The sequence below is a fragment of the Hyperoodon ampullatus genome (assembly GCF_949752795.1).
Source record: "Hyperoodon ampullatus genome assembly, chromosome: 5".
Taxonomy (NCBI): Eukaryota; Metazoa; Chordata; class Mammalia; order Artiodactyla; family Ziphiidae; genus Hyperoodon; species Hyperoodon ampullatus.
Window position 1 is genome coordinate 80,818,583 of NC_136918.1, and position 14,979 is coordinate 80,833,561.

A 14,979-nucleotide genomic window follows, 5' to 3' on the forward strand; every position below is an offset into this window, starting at 1 on the left:
TGATTTCCCAACACATTTCTTCTCTTAGAAGTCAAATTTCTTGAATCAGTTGTCCATGCCTACTATCCTTTTGTCGCTTCCTAAGGATTAAGTTATACTACATCTATCCTTTTCTTCTGTAGTTTCCAATTCTTTGTCTCTGTGATTCTTTCTAGATAAATTATTCTGATCTTTTAATTTACGAATTTTCTCTTCAGCTGTATATATCCTGTTCTTAAATCTATTCACTGAGTTTCTCATGTTGACTTCTGTATTTTTAAATTCTAGAATTTCTATTTTCTTCAAATCTGCTATATCATTTTTTATCATTTCTAGTTCTCTTAAAAATTTCCATATTGACTTTCATTTCTTTGAACATAGTAAGTGTCTTAGCTCAGGATGCCATAACAAAATACCTTAGATTGGGTAGCTTAAGTAACAGAAACATATTTTCTTTTTCTTTTTAAATGAGAACTCAGGATTTACTCTTTTTTTTTTAAAGAGAAACTTTAAAAAATATTTATTATTTATTTATTTTTGGCTGCATTGGGTCTTTGTTGCTGTGTGTGGGCTTTCTCTAGTTGTGGTGAGTGGGGGCTACTCTTCGTTGTGGTGTGTGGGCTTCTCATTGCGGTGGCTTCTCTTGTTGTGGAGCATGGGCTCTAGGTGCGTGGGCTTCAGTAGTTGTGGCACATGGGCTTAGTTGCTCCACTGCATGTGGGATCTTCCCAGACCGGAGCATGAACCCATGTCCCCTGCATCGGCAGGCAGACTCTCAACCACTGCGCCACCAGGGAAGCCCTGTACTACATCTTCTTTATCCATTCATCTACTGATGGGAACTTAGGTTGCTTCCATATCTTGGCAACTGTAAATAATGCTGCTATGAACATAGGGGTGCACATATCTTTTTCAATTAGTGTTTTCATTTTCTTTGGATAAATACCCAGGAGTGGAAATTGCTGGATCACATGGTAGTTCTATTTTTAATTTTTTGAGGAATTTCCATACTGTTTTCCATAGTAGCTGCACCAGTTGACATTCCCACCAACAGTGCACAAGGGTTCCCTTTTCTCCACAGCCTTGCCAACACTTGTTTTTTGTGGTCTTTTTGATAATAGCCATTCTTACAGGTGTGAGGTGATATCTCATTGTGGTTTTGATTTGCATTTCCCTGATGATTATTGATGTTGAGGATCTTTTCATGTGCCTGTTGGCCATCTGTACGTCTTCTTTGGAAAAAGTCTACTTGGATCCTCTGCCTATTTTTTTAAATTAAGTTATTATTTATTTGGCTGCATCGGGTCTTAGTTGTGGCATGTGGGATCTTCATTGCAGCATGTGGGATCTTTCGTTTCAGTGTGCAGGCTTCTCTCTAGTTGTGGCATGCGGGCTCCAGAGCACATGAGCTCAGGTGTTGCGGTGCACAAGCTCTCTAGTTGTGGTGCACAATCTCAGTAGTTGTGGCACATGTGCTCTAAAGTGTGTGGGCTCAGTAGTTGCAGTGCGTGGGCTTAGTTGCCCCGTGGCATGTGAGATTTTAGTTCCCTGATCAGGGATCAAACCTGTGTCCCCTGCATTGGAAGGCGGAGTCTCAACCACTGGACCACCAGGGAAGTCCCCCTCTGCCTATTTTTTAATTGAGTTTTTTTTGATGTTGAGTTATATGAGTTCTTTGTATATTTTGGATATTAACCCCTTACTGTATATATCGTTTGCAGATGTTTTCTCCCATTCAGTATGTGGCCTTTTCATTTTGTTGATAGTTTCCTTAACTGTGCAAAAGTTTTTTAGTTTGATATAGTCCTATTTGTTTATTTCTGCTTTGTTTCCCTTGCCTAAGGAGACATAGCAAGAAAAAAATATACTACTATGGCCAGTGTCCAAGAGCATCCTACCTGTGTTTTATTCTAGAAGTTTTATGGTTTCAGGTCTTATATTTAAGTCTTTAATTTACTTTGAATTTACTTTTGTGCATGGTGTGAGAAAGTAGTCCAGTTTGATTCTTTTCCATGTAGCTGTCTAGTTTCCCCAGCACCACTTATTATAAAGGCTGCGTTTCCCCATTGTATATTCTTCCTTCCTGTGTCATAGATAACTGCCCATATAAGTGTGGGTTTATTACTGGGCTCTGCTCTGTTCTGTTCCATTGATCAATTTGTCTGTTTTTGTGCCAGTATCATACTGTTTTGATTACTGCAGCTTTGTAGTATAGTTTGAAATCAGGGCGTATCGTACCTCCAACGTTGTTCTTCTTTCTCAAGATTGTTTTGGCTATTAGAAATTTATTTTCTCACAGTTATGGAGGCTAGAAGTCCAAGATCAAGGTGCCATCATGGTCAGTTTCTGGGGAGGACTCTCTTCCAGGCTTGTAGATGGCTGCCTTCTTGCTATGTCCTCACATGGCAGGGAAAGAGAGAGAGAACAGGCTCTCTGGTGTCTCTTCTTATAAGAGCACTATTCCCATCATGAGGGACCCACCCTCATGATATCATCTAATCCTAATTGTATCCCACAGTCCTTATTTCCAAACGCCATCATATTGGAGGTTAGGGCTTCAACATACGAATTTGGGAGGGGACACAGTTCAGAGCATTGCATTCCATCCTAGCCTCCCAAAATTCATGTCCTTCTCACATGCAGAATACATTCATTCCATCCCAACAGCCCCAAAGTCTTAAGTCATTCAAGCATCAACTCTAAGGTCTGAAGTCCAAATTCTCATCTAAATCAGACGTGGGTGAGACTCAAGGTACGATTCATCCTGAGGCAATATTCCTCTCCAGCGGTGAACCAGACACATTATGTACTTTCAAAATACAATGGTGGGACAGGCATAGGACAGATATTCCCATTCCAAAAGGGAGAAATCAGAAGGAAGAAAAGAGTAATGGGTCCCAAGCAAGTTCAAAGCCTAGCTAGACAAATTCTATTGGATCTTAAAGCTCAAGATTAATCCCCTTCGGCTCAGTGTCCTGCCTTCCTGGTCCACTGGGATGGCAGCATTACTCCAATGGCTCTGGGGATGGCCCCACCCCTCCAGCTTTGTTGTCCCCCATCCCCACAGCCTCGGTGGGGATCCTGTTGCTGCACCTCTGCCAGGGTAGGGTGCCATAGGTGGTCCCATCCTTAAGGTTCTGGGCAGAGGCCATCTGACCTGTTGAAATCGAGGAAGTGGCTGATAAGCCTTCAGGATTATTTTTCCCTCTTCTTAAAGAACTGTGCACATTTGCAGCATAATGGCTCTATCACGTCATCCTGTCAAATCCAAGAAGTCTGATGCCTTCCTTCATCTTGTGTCCATTCCTTCATTTCAAACTGGCAGAGTTCCTACTCTTATAATTCCATAGACTCTTTATCAAATAGCTGTTCAGCCACACCCCTAGTGTTCTTTTTTAGAATGGATTTTCTCATTTTTTGAAATATGGATAGGCTGCGAATTTTCCAAATGTACAAGTTCTTGTTTGTTTTGCTTAACAATTCCTTCTTCAGTTCATCTCTCTCCTTTCATATTTTGCTATAAAAGCAGTCATGAGGAACCAGGCTGCTCCTTCAACACTTTGCTTAGAAGTCTTCTCAGCTAAATATCCAATTTCATTGCTCAGAAGTTCTACATTCCACAGAACACTAGAACAAAGTTCAGCCAAGTTCTTTGCCACTTTATAATATGGATTGCCTTTCCTCCAGTTTCCAATAACACATTCCACATTTCCATCTGAGACCTTTTCAGAATTGCCCTTAACACCCATATTCCCAGCATGCATCTCAAAACTCTTCCCACCTCTACACATTATCTAGTTCCAAAGTTGCTTCCACACATTTAGGTACTTGTTACAGCAGCGCTTCACTCTTGGTACCAAAATCTTAGATTGGGCTGCCATAACAAAATACCATAGACCTGGTGGCTTAAACAACAAAAATGTATTTTCTCACAATTCTGGAGGCTAGAAGCACATAGCAGTAAGCACAGTTATTCTGAAACCTGTGTCTAAATAATTCCAATAGCTTAGATCCCTTTAGGTCTGTTTCTATTATCTGTACTTTCTGCTGCTTGTTCAAATTGTCATGTCTGTTCATATACCGGATATCCTTGTTGTGTTCTGGAACTTGTTCATGAAAAATTGTGAAAATAAATTGAGGTCTAGGATGATGCCAACTTTCTCCAAAGGGAATTTAAGTGTTGTCCCTGACAATTTCCTTGAGGCAACAGGAATCAAGGATCTTTTAAATTTGTTTTATGGGACTGAGGGTTTTTTGGATCATTCAGATGATTAGAAGCTAAACTGTAGTGTATTTGAGGGGTGATATACTTCCAGTGAACACTTTCTACTGGGGCATAACCTTATGGAGTCCCAGCCCAAATGGAGGAGGTTTACTAGGGACTCAACCTTGACTCCACAGTTTTTGTCCCTCTAGTTTTGCAAAGCTTGTGAAAGTATTGCTCAGCTTTTCAGCCACATTTACTAGAATTTGCATATTCCCTAAGGAAAAAAATGGCTCCAAATGCCAGACTCGGCTCAATGGATTTTTCAATTTTTTTTTTTTTTTTTTTTGCTACACGTGGGCCTCTCACTGTTGTGGCCTCTACTGTTGCAGAGCACAGGCTCCAGACGCGCAGGCTCAGCGGCCATGGCTCTCGGGCCCAGCCACTCCGTGGCATGTGGGATCTTCCCGGACCGGGGCACGAACCCGTGTCCCCTGCATTGGCAGGTGGACTCAACCACTGCGCCACCAGGGAAGCCCCTCAATGGATTTTTCTACTCGTAAATTTTCCCCCAGAAATGCCTCACTATTTTATTACCTCTATTGTCTTTAAGCTGATTTAAAACTTTTGTTTTTAATCAGTAGTCCATGCCTACTGACCCTCTCACTAAATATTATGAAATAACCTCACATCTGTCCTTCCCTCTGAGAGAAGGAAGAGGAAGTGATATATACTATGGGGGCAACTAAGCATCATGTTCCAACCATTTAATAAAATATTAAGAAGATACTGTATTAATTTATTGGTTAACCTTCCTTGCTGAGTGTCTGTAGCTAGCCTGGAAACTAGGTTTTTTTTGAAACTATATTTTATAACCACAACATGCTTTACATAGTGAAAGTAAAATACATTTCATTAAAACCTAAGTATAGGGCTTCCCTGGTGGCACGGTGGTTAAGAATCTTCCTGCCAATGCAGGGGACACAGGTTCAAGCCCTGGTCCAGGAAGATCCCACATGCCGTGGAGCAACCAAGCCTGTGCGCCACAACTACTGAGCCTGCGCTCTGGAGCCCGCGAGCCACAACTACTGAGCCCACATGCCACAACTACTGAAGCCCACATGCCTAGAGCCTGTGCTCCACAACAAGAGAAGCCACTGCAGTGAGAAGCCTGTGCACTGTAACGAAGAGTAGCCCCTACTTTCCACAACTAGAGAAAGCCCACACACAGCAACAAAGACCCAATGCAGCCAAAAATAAATAAATTAAATAAATAAACTTTTAAAAACAAAAAACCTAAGTATAAAAGAAAGAATCATTTTAAAACTCTTATGGCTTGATTTCAAAGATCACTGTAGATGTCATAGAACAGGTGTTATATACTCAGAAGTAAATGCAGATGTATTCAATTCAAACTGTGTAAGTTATTAATCTTATTTAATTTGCATGTAAGAAAGATGACTACCCCAACATTAAAGATGATTTTTAATTTTTAATTTATATTGGAATATAGTTGATTAACAATGTTGTGTTAGTTTCAGGTGTACAGCAAAGTGACTGAGTTATACATATACATGTATCTATTCATTTTCAAATTCTTTTTCCATTTACGTTATTACAGAGTATTGAGCAGAGTTCCCTGTGCTATACAGTAGATCCTTGTTGGCTATCTGTTTTAAATATAGGAGTGTGTACATGTCAATCCCAAACTCCCCCGCACCGTTCCCCACTGGTAACCATAAGTTCATTCTCTAACTCTGTGAGTCTGTGTTTTTAAAATAAGTTCATTTGTATCATCTTTTTAAAAACTTCCACATATAAGCAATGTCATATGATATTTGTCTATCTCTGTCTAACTTCACTTAGTATGATAATCTCCAGGTCCATCCATGTTGCTGTAAATGGGATTATTTCATTCTTTTTTATGGCTGAGTAGTATTCCCTTGTATATATGAACCATATTTTCTTTATGCATTCATCTGTCAATGGACATTTAGCTTGCTTCCATGTCTTGGCTATTGTAAACAGTGCTGCAATGAACATTGGGATGCATGTATCCTTTTGGAGCATGGTTTTCTGCAGATATATGCCCAGGAGTGGGATTGCTGGATCATATGGTAATTCTATTTTTAGTTTTTTAAGGAACCTCCATACTGTTTTCTATGTGGCTGCACCAGTTTACATTCCCACCAACAGTGTAGGAGGGTCCCCTTTTCTCCACACCCTCTCCAGCATTTATTTTTTGCAGATTTTTTGATGTTGGCCTTTGTGATTGGTGTGAGGTGATATATCATTGTAGTTTTGATTTGCATCTCTCTAATTATTAGCATTGTTGAACATCTTTTCATGTGCCTCTTGGCCATCTGTATGTTTTCTTTGGAGAAATGTCTCCTTAGGTCTTCTGCCCTTTTTTTGATTGGGTTGTTTGTTTTTTTGATATTGAGCTGCATGAGCTCTTTGTAAATTTTCAAACGAATCCCTTGTCAGTCACATCATTTGCAAATATTTTCCCCCAGTCTGTGGGTTGTATTTTCATTTTGTTTATGGTTTCTTTTGCTGTGCAAAAGCCTTTGAGTTTAATTAGGTCCCATTTGTTTATTTTTGTTTTTATTTCCATTACTCTGGAGATGGGTTGAAAAAGGTATTGCTGCGATTTATGTCAGAGTGTTCTGCCTATGTTTTCCTCTAAGAGTTTTATAGCATCTGGTCTTACATTTAGGTCTTTAATACATTTTGAGTTTATTTTTGTGTATGGTGTTAGGGAGTATTCTAATTTCATTCTTTTACATGCAGTCGAGTTTTCCCAGTACCACTTATTGAAGAGGCTGTCTTTTCTCCATTGTAAACTCTTGCCTCCTTTATTGTAGATTAATTGACCATAGGTGCATTTATTTCTGGGCTTTCTATCCTGTTCCATTGATTTATATTTCTGTTTTTGTGCCAGTACCATACTATCTTGATGACTGTAGCTTTGTAGTATAGTCTGAAGTTTGGGAGCCTGATTCCTCCAGCTTCATTTTTCTTTCTTAGGATTGCTTTGGCTATTTAGGGTCTTTTCTGTTAACATGCAAAATTTAAAATGTTTTATTCTAGTTCTGTGAAAAACGTCATTGGTAATTTGATAGGGATTGTATCGAATCTGTAGATTGCCTTGGGTAGTATAGTCATTTTGACAATATTGATTCTTCCAATCCAAGAACACGGTATAACTTTGCATCTGTTTGTGTCATCTTTGATTTGTTTCATCAGCATTTATAATTTTCAGAGTACAGGTCTTTTGCCTCCGTAAGTAGGTTTATTCCTAGGTATTTTACTCTTTTTGATGCGATGGTAAATGGGATTGTTTCTTTAATTTCTCTTTCTGATCTTTTGTTATTAATGTATAGAAATGCAACAGATTTCTGCGTATTTATTTTGTATCCTGCAACTTTACCAGATTAACTGCTGAGCTCTTGTAGTTCTCTGGTAGCATCTTTTTTTTAATATATAAATTTATTTATTTATTTATTTTGGTCTGTGTTGGGTCTTTATTGATGTGCACAGGCTTTCTCTAGTTGCAGCGAGTGGGGGCTATTCTTCATTGCGGTGTGTGGGTTTCTCATCACGGTGGCTTCTCTTGTTGTGGAGCATGGGCTCTAGGCACACAGGCTTTAGTAGTTGTGGCACGCGGGCTTAGTAGTTGTGGCTCGCGGGCTCTAAAGTGCAGGCTCAGTAGTTGTGGCACATGGGCTTAGTTGCTCCGTGGCATGTGGGATCTTCCTGGACCAAGGATCAAACCCATGTCCCCTGCATTGGCAGGCAGATTCTTAACCACTGCACCACCAGAGAAGTCCCTTCTGGTAGCATCTTAAAAAGAGCTTCTATGTATAGTATCATGTCGTCTGCAAAGAGTGAGTTTTTCGTCTCCAATTTGGATTCCCGTTATTTCTTTTTCTTTGATTGCCGTGGCTAGGACTTCCAAAACTATGTTGAATAAAAGTGGTGAGAGTGGACATCCTTGTTCCTCATCTTAGAGAAAATGCTTTCAGCTTTTCAATTTGTGAGTATGATGTTACCTGTAGATTTGTCTTACATGGCCTTTATTCTGTTGAGGTAGTTTCCTCTATGCTCACTTTCTGGGGAGTTTTTGTCATAAATGGGTGTTGAAGTTTGTCAAAAGCTTTTTCTGCATCTATTGAGACGATCATATGGTTTTTATTCTTCAATTTCTTAATATGGTGTATCACGCTGATTGATTTGCCAATATTAAAGAATCCTTGATCCCTGGATAAATACCACTTGATCATGGTGTATGATCCTTTTAATGTGTTGTTGGATTCTGTCTGCTAGTATTTTGTTGAGGATTTTTGCATCTATGTTCATCTGTGATACTGGCCTGTAAATTTCTTTCTTTCTTTTCTTTCTCTTTCTCTCTCTCTCTTTCCTTTCTTTTTTTTATTTTTGGTGTTATCTTTGTTTGGTTTTGGTATTAGGTTGATGTTGGCATCAGAATGAGTTTGGGAGTCTTCCTCCCTCTGCTGCATTTTGGAAGCGTTTGAGCACGATAGGTGTTAGCTCTTCTCTAAATGAGAAGGATAGGTGTTAGCTCTTCTCTAATGGTTGATAGAATTCACCTGTGACCTGCCATCTAGTCCTGGACTTTTGTTTGTTGTAAGTTTTTAAATCGCAGTTTCAATTTCAGTACTTGTGATTGGCCTGTTCATATTTTCTATTTCTTCTTGGTTCAATCTTGAGAGATTGTATCTTTCTAAGAATTCATCCATTTCTACTAGGTTGCCCATTTTATTGGCATATAGTTGCCTGTAGTAGTCACTTACATTCTTGTGTATTTCTGTGGTGTCCATTGTAACTTCTCCTTTTTCATTTCTAATTTTATTGATTTGAGCCCACTCCCTCTTTTTCTTCATGAGTCTGGCTAAAGGCTTATCAATTTTATTTATCTTTTCAAAGAACCAGCTTTTACATTCATTGATCTTTTCTATTGTTTTTTTCATTTCTATTTCATTTATTTCTGCTCTGATCTTTATGATTTTGCTCTTTCTACTAACTTTGGGTTTTGTTTGTTCTTCTTCCTCTAGTTGCTTTAGGTGTATGTTAGGTTGTTTATTTGAGATTTTTCTTGTTTCTTGAGGTATGATTGTATTGCTGTAAAATTCCCTCTTAGAACTGCTTTTGCTGCATCCCATAGGTTTTTTTTTAACGTATGTGCATACATGTGTGTGTACAGAAGATTCTCTGAGTCAGAGACAAGGACCACTTACTACTCACAGAAAACCTTGTGAGAAATCAGTTCTCACAACGGTGACTTGGTAAGGGCTAGATGGCACATGCACATGTTTTGGGGTACAGTATGGATAAGGAACCCCACGGTGGGAAAGACATTATATAGGGCTGCTGGATTCCTGTTCATGAGAGAGCGAGAGAGGGGAGAGAGAAGGGAGAGAGAGAGAGGGAAGAGAGAGGGGAGAGAGAGGGAGAGAGGAGAGGGAGAGGGAGGGGAGAGAGAGCGGAGAGGAGAGGGAGAGAGAGGGGAGAGAGGAGAGACAGAGGGGGGGAGAGGAGAGAGAAGAGAGAGAGAGGGGAGAGAGAGGGAGGAGAGGGGAGAGACGAGAGGGGGGGTGTTGAGAGAGAGAGGGGAGGGGGGAAGGGAGAGGGAGAGAGAGAGAGGAGAGAGGGAGAGGAGAGAGAGAGTGGAGAGAGAGAGGGGAGAGAGCGAGAGAGGGAGAGACAGAGGGGAGAGAGGGAGAGACACGGGAGAGGGGAGAGTGGGAGAGAGGGGAGAGAGAGGGGAGCAGGAGAGAGAGAGGGGAGGGAGCGAGAGAAGAGAGAGGAGAGAGAGAGGTGGTTGGGGGGGAGAGAGGGCAGGGAGAGAGAGAGAGAGGGGAGAGAGGGGAGAGGGAGAGAAAGGGGAGAGGGGGGGAGAGGGAGGAAGAGGGGGGAGAGAGAGGGAAAACGGAGAGAGAGAGGGGAGAGGGAGAGAGAGGGGAGAGGGAGAGAGAGAAGAGAGGTGGTTGAGAGAGAGGGGGAGAGAGAGGGGGGGAGAGAGGGGAGAGAGTGAGAGAGGGAGAGACAGAGGGGAGAGGGATTGAGAGAGAGGAGAGAGGGAGAGACAGAGGGGAGAGAGGGAGAGAGAGGGGAGAGGAAGGCGAGGGAGAGAGAAGAGAGAGAGAGGGGGGAGAGAGAGGGGTTTGAGAGAGAGACAGGGGAAGAGAGAGAGAGAAGAGAAGGGGGAGAGAGGAGAGAGGGGCGGAGAGGGAGGAGAGAGCAAGGGGGAGAAAGAGAGTGGTGGGGGGAGAGAGAGAGACACGGAGGAGAGGGGAGAGAGGTTGAGCCTGCGAGAGGGGGGAGAGAGAGAGGGGAGAGGGGGGCTTGAGAGAGAGGAGAGAAAGGGGAGAGAGAGGGGCGGAGAGAGAGAGGGGTGGGGAGAGAGGGGGGTTTGAGAGACAGAGGGGAAAGAGAGAGGAGAGAAGGAGGAGAGAGAGCGGTCGGGGGGGAGAGAGACAGGGGGGCAGGGGGAGAGGGGGAGAGAGAGAGAGGAGAAGGGGGAGAGAGAGGGGGGAGAGAGAGAGACAGAGAGAGGGAGGAGGGGAGAGAGAGGAGAAGGGGGAGAGAGAGAGGCGAGGGAGAGAGAGAGAGGAGAGAAGGGGGGTTGAGAGAGAGGGGAGTGGGAGAGAGAGAGGGGTGAGAGAGAGAGACAGAGGGGAAAGGGAGAGAAGATAGGAGAGAAGGGGGAGTGGGGGGGAGAGGAGGGAGAGAGAGGAGAGAAGGGGGGGGTTGAGAGAGAGGGGGGGAGAGAGAGGGGAGAGGGAGAGGGAATAGAAAGAAGAGAGAGGAGGGAGGGGAAAGGGAGAGAGAGAGGAGGGAAGGGGGAGAGAGATTGAGGGGAGAGAGAGAGGAGAGAAAGAAGAGAGATGAGAGAGGGGGGGTTTGAGAGAGGGGAGAGAGAGAGGGGTTTGAGAGAGAGGGTAAAGGGGGGGAGAGAGAAGGGAGAGTGAAAGAAGAGAGAGATAGATGAGAGGGGGGGGAGGAGAGGAGGGGAGAGGAGAGAGAGGGGAGAGAGGAGAGAGAGAGAGGCGAGAGAGAGAGAAACTTATCTTTGCTGTGGAGTACAAGAGAGTAAATTCCATTCCAGAGAGGGGGACTACTGATATTTTACTTTTCTGGGAGACATCCCCTATCTGTGCTGTAAAAAAAGCTGCCCTCTCTGGGTTGAAGTGTTTCATAGGTTTTGGATTGTCGTGCTTTTGTTTTCATTTGTCTCTAGGTATTTTTTATTTCCTCTTTGATTTCTTCAGTGATCCATTGGTTGTTGAAACACCTGATGCTGCCCTGCTGGAAGCTGTGGGTCCTGTATTATATCTGTCTTTCTGAGTCTGAGTAGATTGATACTCAAATCATACCAAATATGGTGTATGTTAGTCTTGTGAGTATGAATGTTTAGTTGTACCTAAGACCAGGCCCCTGGTTGATACTGCAGAGGGCATCAGGGCTAGAATTGGGCAGGCGGTGCCTCATGCCATGTTTATAGCTAGAACAGTGCAATGTGGAGTTAGACAAGGTATCCCCTAAGAACAAGCTTTTTTTTTTTAATAACACTGACACATTTTGTAGCTTTATCTGTGATGGCATACAGTCATATGCTAAAAGAACCTATAAAAGTAATTTTGAGTCCTGTTTTCTGGTCACAAGAGTCCAGCTGCTGTCATATCAACTCTGTTCTCTAACACTTTGAATAGCAGATTCCATAACCCAGATGAAATGCACTAATTTTTTCCCCTGTATTCCCCCATTCAATCTGGGCTGCCACAATCAGACAGACAGAAAGCACGAGGACACTTTTTTCTTGCCTCTGTAGTGGAAACCTTAGCAGACAGTAACTGCTTCAGGCCTGTCAAATAGATGCATGAAATGCACCAATTTAAATGGGAATGCTTCATTTTCTACATTATGATTGTTAGAGTACAGCACAGAGCTGAATGATGCTGCTTGTCCTTCTCTCTACTTCCAGATGAAAAATCAAACTCACCTTAGCTGTTTTGCTCATTTTCAGTTTCTCCCTCAAGTAGCTCAGTGTCTGATGCTTGCTGTTGCTCAACACAATGCTTCTGGAGCATGTCTTCCGTGTGCCTGTGGATGACCTGATGGGCTGCGAGGATGTGCTTCTGCTGTGCATTCCTCACTGTGCCAAAGGGACAGAAGACTTATTACTCTGGAAGTCGGAACATATCACTCCCAAAGATTCTCAAGAGAGTAGTGACAGAAATGATAACTTTGCAAACCACATATTCTCTTACTTAACGCTGACTGGCTTAAAGAAAAATTACCTGCCGTCTGTTTTGGAAGGATACATTCCAAGGGTAACTCAACCCAAATCTTATTATTGCTGCTCCCCCTGTTCCACTCTCTGCTCAGTCCAGTCATGCTCCTCCCCACCAGGTTTGCCTCCATTCTACTGCTTAGCAGCTTCCCTCACCTGGAATGCCTGCATTCTAAATCCTGCCCTTCTGCAAAGCCCAGCGCAAGTCCCAGCTCCTCCAGGAAGTCTCCTTTGACTGAGTCAGCCCACATTTACCGTGACCACACTTGAGTTTGTACAGATCTGTTCAGCACTGAAGTACTTCATGTGAGTTACATTTTGTTTACCTAGATTGTAAATGACATAAAGGTAAAGACCTCGTTTCATACTTCTCTGAGGCTTAGTCCCTAATATGAAGGGTACTTGTTGAACGATGAGTTTCTGAGCTTATGGATTTAAAAGTTGGTCCTAGTTCCACATTCTAAGAATATTTATTACCAAGACTTAGTACATTAAGCATCCCGTTTGCCTTGGAAAGAGGTAATTGTGATGATGACAGCAGTTAGCATTTGTCCTTACTTTGTGCCAGGCACTGTTTTAAGCAGTTGGCATATACTTATTCATTTAAGCCACCCACAACCCTAAAAGAGAGTAGTATTAATATCCCCATTTTCAGATGCGGGAACTGAGACACAGAGAGATTAGGTAATTTGCCTGAAGTCATACAGCTAGTAAAGCATAATAAGCAGTACTGTGGATTCTGTGCTATTGAGGTGTCAGCTAGTTTATATAGGGTAAATCACATAGCAACTTACAATATGTCAGAGTTGAAAGAATGGGGACTCTGGAGCCACAAAGACCATGGTACAATCTGCATACTGTATAATGTCTCTAAGCACTAATTTCCTTAACTATGAGAACACATCTATAGATGTTGTAAGAAATTTAAATAAGGTATTTCTAAAAATGCTTAGTACATTGTCTGGAACTTAGTATACATTTAAACCTTGGTAGTTACTATTATTTTCATCTGTATAAAGGTCTTCAAGGTCATTCTCCTCCATGAACTTTAAGAAAAATGAGAGTTGGTGGATTAGGAAGACTCTGAGCTCACCTCCTCTCATGGGCACACCAAAATTACTATTTACAGAGAAACTATTGATGAGAAAGACCAGAACCTACCAGAAAAGACCTCTACAACTAAAGATATAAAGAAAGAACCACAATAAGATGGGTAGGGTGGGTGGAGTTGTGGTAGAGTCAAGAGCCATACCCCTGGTAGGCAACCTACAAACAGGAAAATAACTAGAACTGCAGAGGTTCTCCCCAAGGAGTGAGGGGTCTGAGCCCCACATTGGGCTCCACAGCCCAGGGGTCCTGCACTGGAAAGATGAGTACCCACTTTGAAGGCTAGTGGGGCTCTCTTTGAGGAGACCCTGTGGGCTGTGGGATATAGAGACTCCACTCTTTTTTTTGTGTGTGGTACACGGGCCTCTCACTGTTGTGGCCTCTCCCGTTGCGGAGCACAGGCTCCGGACGCTCAGGCTTAGTGGCCATGGCTCACGGGCCCAGCCACTCTGCGGCATGTGGGATCTTCCCAGACCCGGGCACGAACCCGTGTCCCCTGCATCAGCAGGCGGACTCTCAACCACTGCGCCACCAGAGAAGCCTGAGACTCCACTCGTAAAAGGTACACACAAAATCTTATACACTGTGGCACCCAGGGCAGAAGCAGTAATTAATTTGAAACGACCCTGGGTCAGACCCACCCCCTGGTCTTGGCGAGTTTCCTGGGGTGGTAGGAGGCAACTGGACCTCACCCTGGGGACACAGACACTCATGGTAACCATTTTGGGGGGCTTGTTCTACCACATGGACACTAGTGCTGGTGAGCACCATTTTGTAAATGGTGCTCTAGCTCATCAGCCTCAGGACCCAGTACCGCCCACACCCACCAGCCTGTAGGCACCCGTACTGTAATGCCTCAGGCCAAGCGACTAGCTGGGCAGGGACACAGCCACACCCACCAGTGGGCAGGTTGCCTTAAAACACCCTGAGCCCACAGCCACTCATGGACATGGCCCTGTCCACCAGAGCGCACAAGCACTAGAACTGGGACCCCCAGGGCCTGCAGCAAGAGACCTCAGGACCTGGCTCAACCCATCAGTAGGCTGCCACCAACCCCAGACCTGCTGGGCCCCACCCACCAGCAGGCCAATACCAGCTCTGAGACACTTTGGGCCCCTCAGCCAGCCTTCCCAGAATCTGGCCCCACTCACCAGACATGGAATGGATAAACAACAAGGTCCTACTGTAAAGCATAGGGAACTATATTCAATATCCTGTGATAAACCATAATGGAAAAGAATATAAAAACAGAATGTATATATATGTATAACTGAATCACTTTGCTGTACAGCAGAAATTAACAACACTGTAAATCAACTATTCTTCAATAAAAAAATAAGGCAGAACAGCAACAAAAAAAGGAACTCTAGAG

The 14,979-nt window shown here is 43.1% G+C and overlaps 1 protein-coding gene across 1 annotated transcript in view; it reads right to left on the reverse strand.

Annotated features, from left to right (window-relative positions):
• The window catches only part of CFAP91 (cilia and flagella associated protein 91), a gene marked incomplete at its 5' end in the record, with an annotated part of 155,610 nt that overhangs the window by 5,399 nt on the left and 135,232 nt on the right, over positions 1–14,979 (reverse strand). Inside the window, one exon of the mRNA XM_079704207.1 lies at positions 12,210–12,362. Within this exon, the coding sequence (XP_079560333.1) occupies positions 12,211–12,362 (152 nt within the window). The 3' untranslated portion in view covers position 12,210. The remainder of the gene's footprint in view (positions 1–12,209; positions 12,363–14,979) is intronic.